At 40.3% G+C, this 9,883-nt stretch overlaps 2 protein-coding genes across 3 annotated transcripts in view; one reads left to right on the forward strand and one right to left on the reverse strand.

Annotated features, from left to right (window-relative positions):
- Positions 1 to 9,883, forward strand: part of MCM9 (minichromosome maintenance 9 homologous recombination repair factor) — a 51,639-nt gene that overhangs the window by 23,730 nt on the left and 18,026 nt on the right. The window lies entirely within an intron of this gene.
- On the reverse strand, positions 22 to 8,246 carry ASF1A (anti-silencing function 1A histone chaperone; the record flags this gene model as incomplete). Its single annotated transcript, XM_021391158.1, is given in 3 exon segments — positions 22 to 588; positions 2,782 to 2,958; positions 8,131 to 8,246. Coding segments are annotated over 3 exon segments (506 nt in total), but the record flags the coding sequence as incomplete, so codon positions are not given.

A 9,883-nucleotide genomic window follows, 5' to 3' on the forward strand; every position in this document is an offset into this window, starting at 1 on the left:
GACACAGCATAGCATTATTGCTTCATTTTGCCTGAATGTTTCCAGTCTGAGGTGTTTTTTTTGCTTTCAACAGTGTTTACAGAGTAAAGGGGAGGGGGGGAGGAATACGCATACTTTAATAAGGTTTGGTTTAGACCAGAGTAACAAGTTAGAGAAAGAAAGCAATTACTTAAAAATAGTTGTATTTATATTCCACAATTTGCTCAAATACTGTTTTTTGGGTTTTTTTTTTGTTTTTTATAAACTTTCTACAGGATGCTTTAAAACAAGTTCTTCACATTGCTTGTCAACTATATACTTAGGGAAATTGAGGGAAATAGTTCTGGTTGTTTTTACAGTTTAATACATGTACAGTACCAAAACGATGGAGGTTAGTCACATGCAGTCCATATGAGATTCTAACATAACATTTAATGAATTTTCTGATGTTGACCATCCCTTTGATGCTGAAGGTAATGCATCTGTAGAAAGCAGTGACTGTAGATTTGGGTTACTGCTCTCTGCATCTTCCAGTTTTTCAGTGTTGTCCTCCCAGTTAATGTGGAATCTTGTGACTCTGGGATTAGATGCCAAAATATTCCTTTGAAGCTGGGTGGGAAGAAAAGATATGGATTATATAGTGTTTACGTCTCTAATCAACATTCACATGCAGATAAGTTTTTTTCCTTTTACTCCCATAGCCATGTACACGTAAAATAATTTGTTGATGTAATTGTGAATCCATAGCTACTACACATGGATAAAAACACACAAATACACCACTAGTCCATTTACTTTAATATCCTATCCAGCAAAATAAAAGCATCCTCTCAAGAAAGCAGTTAAGTGTTCTGTGAATTCAAGACTATACAACTTTGCAAGTAAAGTGCACTTTAGGCAGTGTTTAATAAAGCAAATAACTACCCCTACAAGAATTCTGTGGGCCACATGACTTGATGAAATTCTGCATCGATTTTGTGGTGTTTGCCATAATTTTACTGCTTCCATCAACTGTTTCTCCTCATCTAAGAGGAAAGCTTTTCCTTATATTAAATGGCTATGCTTTAGATTCGTCTTAAAGTGAAAAAACATTACTCTGACCTGCCTAGACACTTGTCATATTTTATTCTTATCGCTGGCCCTCATTTGTCTTTGAAGAAGTGTTACGTTTATTTATGTATGCAGCAAGAGTGTTCATCTTCTCTGAATCTTCCACTGTTTTCTAAATAATACAGTCAACTCTGAAGGATTGCAAATTATCACAACTGACCCCTTATCTCATTAAAGTTAAAAGTGGTCACAGAAAAAGTCTGCCTTGTTAGTAATGTTGATTTTATTCCTTGAGGAAGTGCTCTTTTAAAAATATTTCCCCACCCCTTACACAAACTTAAGGCAACCTGGTAGGTCTACTTCCCATGAACAACAGATGTGTTAATGACCTTATGTTCTTCTTGCATGTTTAAGTTCTGCCCTGAAGTCATATTAAGACTTTTTTTGTACAAATACACAATAGCTTTTGCTGGGCTTTTTTTCCCCCCCCACAGAAGCAGTTTTTATATTAGAAAAAAACAGAATTATGTTAAGTAGTTCTAGGCATTTCTAAATTCAATTGCTTAAAGAAAGTTATTCTAGCATTCACACCACAAATAACAAGAGTATGATTTCAACAACACAATAAAGATTTTAAGTCTGAGAATCAAAAATTAACAGTAATCATGAATTTTGAGAACATTCTAAGCATCTGATCCTTAAAGATTAAGTTAAGCACAGAAAATCATTAGCAACTTTTAAAAACCAGTTTACATAGCAATTTAGTATGCAATTAGTTATATTATAAATAATTATATATTATAATAATATTATATATTATTATTATTAGCAATTTAGTTACATTTGACGATCCATTTCAGGCTATGGGGATTATATGTGTACTAGTCATTACAATACATACATTATTCCACTCAGTTCTTGATACATCTAGTTGTATAATTTATGCAAACTTGAGAAACAGCCAAATTTTTTTTTTTAATCATGACCTCTGTGGACGAGTGTGTACACCAGCTTTCATAAAGAGAAAACCCCAATTCCACAAGATCCTCCACTAAAGCAAGCCAGGACACAGTACAGAACCTAGCATCTTTGTCTATGCAGAAGAACTGCTGTACTATTCCACAGGAGTTGGACTGACTAGTTTTTGATGTTTAACTGGCCTTTCTCCTCCAAATAATTCTGTTTCACATCTCGTTAATTCTACTCCTGGTTCAGTTTTTAGCATGAAAGTAACTATGTTTTTAAAGTTGAAATATAAACTTCTTGACCATGTTGTCCATTTATTGAATAGTCATCCAACCTGCTCCTACCAGGCTACCCATCTTCACTCTTTTTATAGAGAAGTTGTTCTTCAGTTTCTGTTTTGCAGAAAATCAGAATAGTTACGTAGGGACTGTGCTGAATTAACACTTCAATTTCAGTTCCTAATTGCCTGTGCTGTAAAAACGTTATTTTTCTGAAGAACAGAGCCACTTTGTCAACAGTGGTACAGATAGAGAGAACCCAGTCTATTTCATTTGGTCATGTAAACTCATACTGACATCCAAAGAAAGCTTCAAATTGTCAGACACTGACACATTGTCAGATTTCTGAATGCTCTCCAAATTTATGTCAGCTACATGGTACTTCTAGTTTGTCCCCCAAAATCTTTTTGCGTAATTCAATGTAATTTATGGAATCATTTGGAGTTTGCTTCTTAAAAACATCCTTTATAAGCCTACAATTGATAGACTAGAACTGAACGTGCCTTACCTTAGAAAAGTCTGGTTTTACTGGTGGATTCTCTCTCAGTTCTGTTTCGGTATATTCGTTGTTTACGTAGTAGCCTACTCTAATAAATTCTTGACCTCGATAGGTGCATGTAATTAGCACAACTGTTACACCTACTGCATCTGCATCTGGAATAAGCCCCGGGTTAGGTGCATCAGCCTAGATGTGAAAGGGAAAGATATATTAAAATAAAATCAACACCATATTCCTATCTAGCAGGGCAATCTCAAGTAGCATGTCCCAGCAGCTGAAAAGAGATTGTATGCAAATTTAAAATGTTTCTTTCAAGTTAGCCAGAAAGCATACTTGCTTTTATAAAAACATCAACCCTGGATTTAGGGTAGTATCCTCTAGAGACAGAATTACTTACAATAGAGTAATTTTGCGTGCTGACATTTCTCCAGGGTGATTAGACAGCTTTGATCCAAAACTGCTTTTAAATACATAATTAGTTGAGCTGTTGTTTGAACAAGCATGCCAATACCTCTCTAATTCTACAGTGCCGTTATTCTCTAGCCCACCTTAGTAATTCAGTAAAAGTATTTCTTTCCATACCTCTTAGGTTGACTTGATCTGTACTCACTTGTAACATGACTAAGCCCTTAAAAATACAGACTGTAGTTTATATTTCACCAAGAGCAGGGACAGGCTACAGTGAGGTCTGGGCTGTCCCACAAATGTCTAGGAAAGGAATAAACTGCTACGTCTCTCATCTGCTTCCACATGCCTACATTTCTTAAAATGCATGCAGTTAAATGCACTGACCACTGTGGGACATCAGATGTTTTCAACCAGCATACAGTACTAATAAGCAACTCACCCAATCTTCCTTAGCATCCTTACTTTCTGTAGCACTGTAATTATTAATAATCAATAAAGACTACTTCATAAAATGCGGCTTATACTCATCTCTTAAAATGCTTTCTAACTAAACATTTGTTGATAAAATGTGGTACCTCCTTCTGCTCTAAAATTTAGAGTAACCGCAACTTAAGAATAAATGAAAAAGGACTCGCTTACAAGTTGACATGACAAGTCCAAAGCTAATAATGAACACTTTTGTTCTGAGTGTAAATTAGTATTAATCACTATGTTAGAATAGATCAGGTGTATTGAATCCTGCCTTAGGACAGAGGATGAACGGGATTAATTTTTGCTATCTCTCTCATCCCTGTTTTTCTCTAGTATTTATATGCTCTAGCACTGTGAAATTCAGGAACTAGCAGTCATGCATCATTGCCTTCTCCTCTATGCTACTTCAATTCTGAGCCTTCAAACCTGTCTGGCTTTTCATAAGAAGCTGCAGGCACTTTACAGAACAATTAAATGAATTGGACCTCTTGGGTATATATACGCCAGAGTGGAGTGGAATGCAACCAGGGAATTGGGTAGACTCCTCCAGCCCTGAAGGGAGCACACAATGACCAAATGAGTTTACAGCTTGTCCAGGGGCATGGCCAAGGAAAAGGAGAAGTGTAGAGGCTACAAGAAAACACAAGAACTGCCAATATATGAAGCCACTACATTCAGTCATCTTTCTTAGTGCCCAGGGCCATGTGATTACCTGAAATTCCACAGTGGGCAATTATAGAATACTACACTGCAAAAGTACACTCTTCCATTTAACTCCCTATGAAAAACTCAGCTCATACCTAACATGGGATTTCAGCTCTTCCTGACTCCCACTGGCATTTCATGTCCCATAATATGCTATGATACAGCTGCAAACCTGCAGAAATACTGTTCTAATCCCACCTATCTACTGAGCACTGTTTTGTTGAGTGGCAAAGACATTGAACATGGTTTAAAAAAATGGTTGCCTTTTCTCAAAGGTTTAACTCCCTTCCTTGGACATAAAGCCTCCCGATTCCCTAGGAAACAGGTAACCATGCACAGGAATACATGAGTGGTTGCAAACAGATGTTGTGGTAGCCAAAAGAGGCAGCAAGATTAAACTTCCACATAAAAATCAGTCTTAACATGCCATTCTCACACTAATATTAAGGATTTTATGAAATCACTCAACACATACATTGTCCTGAATTATCTTGCTTTTCCACATAAGACAGATATGCATGTAGCTATTACTAGAGAGTAGCTAAATTAGCGTACAGTCGAATCTCCCCGTAAGATTATAAATCATTTATATTCTCCAAAAGAATTTATTGCAAATCCCTAAATGCACAGAGAGAAGGTATCAGGGTTCATTACCTCTGTCTTGGTATTTCAATCTAAACAAGCCAGGCAGTGCACCTTTAATACTGAAATCTTTTAAAATTTTTTACAAAGTTGATTGTCTAAGTGTGAGAAGCTAAATAGTTTTCCATCCTTCTGTATATAAGACTAACATGCCAGCCTGATACACAGCTCTTTTTTCACAAAGGAAGTTTTATCATCCTCGGTATTACATTTGTGTGACACTCCATTTTATTTGCTATTTTGGCAATTTCTGCATTTAGAAAAGTCTACAGCATATTATTAGCTGAAAATTTTATGCGTTTCTGCAAAGGTCCTTTTCCTGTGTCATCTCTGATGAATACCACTTCTTTGGTTTATATTATATGCTTCCTGCAGCTCTGCATTGCGCCCTATTCTGCCCTTCCTGTGTTCTCTTCATCTCCTGGGCAGTTTTAGTTTGGTGAATAAAGTAGCTTTAGTCATCAGCAGTTTGGTTCTTGGTAGTCTCTTACGTAAACATTAGCCAAGTCCTACCCTCCCCTGAAATCCAGTGCTTTTGAAGACTAATGTACTTAGACCAACACTAATTCAATTAGAAATAAAAGGGACACTTTATAACAACACACCAAGAGTACTCAGTCTCTTACCAGACCTATTCATATCATAACATTCATATCCATTTAAAATGGAAAGGAGTCCATTCTACAGGAACTGCAAGACCAGTAAATTCAATTTTCCAGGCCCTCCGATATGACACAACCAAAATATGGCTTTTTAGGCACCTGCTTCCTGCTCCTTCCCATTGCTGTCAGTGATGACTCTCCATAACTTGACTGAAAATAGTGTATTATTTAAATTTGAAATGCAAGCGCTAGCTGATATCTCTGGATATAGTGCTACAAGAGAATCCCTTTTGAGAGTAACAGAGGATCACCTATATCTGACCAATGAATGCCATAAGATAAAACACCTCAATAATGGAAGAACTATTGATAAATGATGCATTTGTTACATAGCATCTTCATTTTTAGAGTGGAAGAAATTAGGGCCAAGCTCCAAAACAAAACAGAAATGTTTCAGGACACATGCACATATCTGGTTAATAAACATAGCCTCCAACCCAACCTCATTCCTTCAGTGTGTCCTGGAAGGCAGGGAAAAAAATAATAATAATAATAATTCCTTATTTGAAAGTTTCAGAACCTGAGATTTTCAAGTAATTGGGACTTCCACTATGAATCAAGATACCTCACAAACTTTGCTACCGTTTTGAAAGTTACAGTAATCAATAAGTAAGAAAGTGTATTCATTAGATTCTTTTCGAAAACGCTTGTACTGCATTTGCCATAAAATAGTTAAGTGAATTTGTAGTATTTGGGAAAATAGCGATGTTCTTAAACAAGAAGTATTCTCACTTTCAGTCTGATTTTTCTCTGGATGGATTTTGCTCTCAGTTTACAAGACAAGCGTGTATTTATTTAATAAAGAGAGGAAAAAAATTGAGCTAAGTCAGAGTTTTTATTGTGAAGATCCATAAAAGTTTAGGGAAGTTTGCATTGTTTTTTTTCCCCTCACTGATCTAACCAGAATAGGACATTAAGCCACCTTAGGGCTCCTCTATTTTCCTTCCCTCAATTATTCCTTCTTAGTTACTTCTGGCTTCAGCAGCAGTATTTCATAAGATTGTCCCATGCTTCAGAGTTTGGGAGACAATCTCTACCTACCACTGGAACTTTGTCTTATTTTACAAATTGCTATTTTGTGTTGTGACTTAGCATGCTTACCCATCGTGTTCAAGCATTATGGTTGATCATCTACCCTGCCAGACAACTGAACTCATCTGTTCTGGCTGAGTTTCACTATGCATTTTTTTTGCCTTCTCCTAAATCACAGAATGGCTTGAGTTGAAAGGGACCTCAAGGATCATTAAGCTCCAACCCCCTTGCCGCAGGCAGAGCTGCCAACCTCCATATCTAATACCAGACCAGGCTGCCCAGGGCCCCATCCAACCTGGCCTTGAACACCTCCAGGGACAGGGCATCCACAACCTCTCTGGGCAGCTTGTTCCAGCACCTTACCACTCTCTTGGTAAAGAACTTCCCCCTGATATCCAACCTAAATCTTCCCTCCTTCACCTTAAAACCATTTCCCCTTGTCCTGCCATTATCTACCCTTGTAAAGAGTTGACTCCCCCCTGTTTGTAGGCTCCCTTCAGGTCCTGGAAGGCTGCAATGAGGTCACCCCACAGCCTTCTCTTCTCCAGGCTGAACAAGCCCAGCTCCCTCAGCCTGTCTTCATAGGGGAGGTGCTCCAGTCCTCTGATCATCTTTGTGGCCTTCCTCTGGACCCTCTCCAACAGCTCCCTGTCCTTCTCGCATTGCGGGCCCCAGACCTGGATGCAGTACTCCAGCTGGGGCCTCACAAGGGCAGAGTAGAGAGGGACAATCACCTCCCTCTCACTTCTGGACACCCCTCTTCTGATAGAGCCCAGGATACCATTTGCTTTCTGAGCTGCAAGAGCACACTGCTGGCTCATATTCAGTTTTTCATCCACCAGGACCCCCAGGTCCTTCTCTGCAGGGCTACTCTCAAGGATTGCTCCTCCCAGTCTGTGTGTATGCCTAGGATTCCTCCAGCCCAAGTGCAAAACCTTGCACTTTGCTGTGTTGAACCTCATTAGATTCACCTGGGCACACCTTTTGGGTCTGTTGAGGTAATAATGTATGTTAACCTAGTGCACCTAATTGTCTGAAGCAGCCACTAACTGCCATACAGTTAAGCCCAATACTTCCAGTTACTGAGTGGTCTAGAATAGATTTATAAACTGATCTAGTCAAAATCCCTTGGCAGGCTGATCTAGTGAGTTGCAACGCTGCTCACAGCATGTGGTTGAAACTTGGTGGGTTTAAGTCCCTTGCAGCCCAAGACGTTCTGTCCTACACTGATACTAAGAATGAAAATATTACTATGGAAATATTGGGGGCAAAATATCAGCTAATGAACAAACCTTAAACTAAGGTGTATCGTACCTGAAGAGCTGACTGAAAAATTGTCAAGCTTACTATTACTTTTCAAGTGCCTCTTAGTGTGATACAGTCATCTTCAAAGATCAAAATAACATAACTCTTTCAGAAACAGTTAATTCAAACTTACCTGAAATACAAACATGTGTCTGCCTGCAGGAACAGGTCCTACTAAAACAGAGTCTAACACTTGGTCATACTCTTCACTTTCAGCTGAACCCACATAAATTATCTTCCATTCCAAATCTGCAGGAGAACAAAAATTAAATAACAAATATTATTTATCATTATAGTTAAGGGTCTTCCACTCTTGATTGTCTATGACTTTGCTTAGCTTAAAATTGCTTTTTTTGGCAACTGGCATAAAAGAATAAGGACTTGACTTCATCAGGGAAATTTCCTGATGCTCACCCCAGTCCTCATGAACTAGACATCCCACCATCTTTCTCCAGTCAGTCAGTACTGCAGGAGTCCCATTATTTTCATAGGTTAAGTTGTGATTCTCCTACAGCAGGTAGGGCCCATTTACTTGCTGGGAGCTGTGATCAGAATTTCCTCAGTCTGCAGGAATGTCTCCAGCATTTAGGATTGCAACTGTTTTTCCTCATTAATGAAATCTTAACTGGTCATACAGCACAGCACAGCTGGCCAGGTTCTGCATCAGAGGTTCTGTTTACTCCATCAGCACCTGGTGTTAGCTACTTGGGTTCTGCAGGCATTCACTAGGTCAGCTGATGACCTCTTGTTGGAGTCTATGCAATTTGCTATGTACAAGGACTGAGGACTTATAGGTTGGATCACTTAAGGTTATCATACCATCACTCACTGTTATTCCAGGAAAACAAAGTCATTCTAAACCAGTAATATTTAGTACTGAAAAAAAGCCCTTTGAAAGATAACTTATACCTTTGAAAGGTTGATCTGATACTGCTGAGGAATGTTGCTATGGAAAAATTTAAAAATGGGGGGGAAGTGAACTCAATGAATTTAGTTTTAGGACCAGTGGTAGGGCAGAACTGACTGTAAACAGCAGAGCAGACATTAGCATACGAATGCTAAGGAAATGACAGCAATTTGTTCTTTTGGAAAAGCCGTTTAACTTCATTTTTAAACGTGAAAGATAGCAGTGCTTACCCTAACTGTATCCGGTAGTCTAACCTGCATCAGATAGGGGAAGGGAACTGAGGATTTTGAACTGGGCCACCCCTAGTTCTCAGCCTGACTGTCCAGATTAACCGCAGTGTAAATGCACACAGTGAGGAGCAGTCACACAACCCGAGGAAAGGCACGGTGATACTTTGTGCCCGCTCTGTTGAGGGCACTGCTTCGTGCTGCTTGGGGGTGAGGGGTCAGGTGCTGCTGTCCTGAGTGAGCCCTGACTGCCCGAGGCAGGGAGGCACAGCCAGCAGCCTCAGGCTGGGCACGGAGCTCCCTGGTGTGGGCCACTCATACTGAGATGCTCATCAGTTTTAGGATGGGTGGCAGAGGCCTGGATGGAACCCCACAGGCAGACAGGACTTTCTCAAAGTTACCGCCAGCACCGCCAACCCTCTGTACAGTGGCAGGAGCCCATGCCGAGCGCTGAGGGAGGCAAACTGAGCGACAGCAACAGGAACCTCCCGTTCTCCATCACCATGAGTTTCCCTCTCCACCTCCCGCTGCCTGCCCGGGTTCCCTGGCGAGCAGGCGGCACTGGGCCCTAGCGGGGCCGGGCTGGCAGCGGCACCTGCTCTCAGGTAGCCCCGGCGGCGCGGCCTCCAGCTCCCGCTCGGTACCGCCGCGCAGCCCGCAGTCCGCGTCTTCCTTCGCCGTGCGCCGCCGCGTTCGAATCTCCCGCCCGGGGGTTCCCGCGCGGACTCTCGGGGCGCCTCCCGCGGAGAGAC

The sequence above is a fragment of the Numida meleagris genome, chromosome 3 (assembly GCF_002078875.1).
Source record: "Numida meleagris isolate 19003 breed g44 Domestic line chromosome 3, NumMel1.0, whole genome shotgun sequence".
Classification (NCBI taxonomy): Eukaryota; Metazoa; Chordata; class Aves; order Galliformes; family Numididae; genus Numida; species Numida meleagris.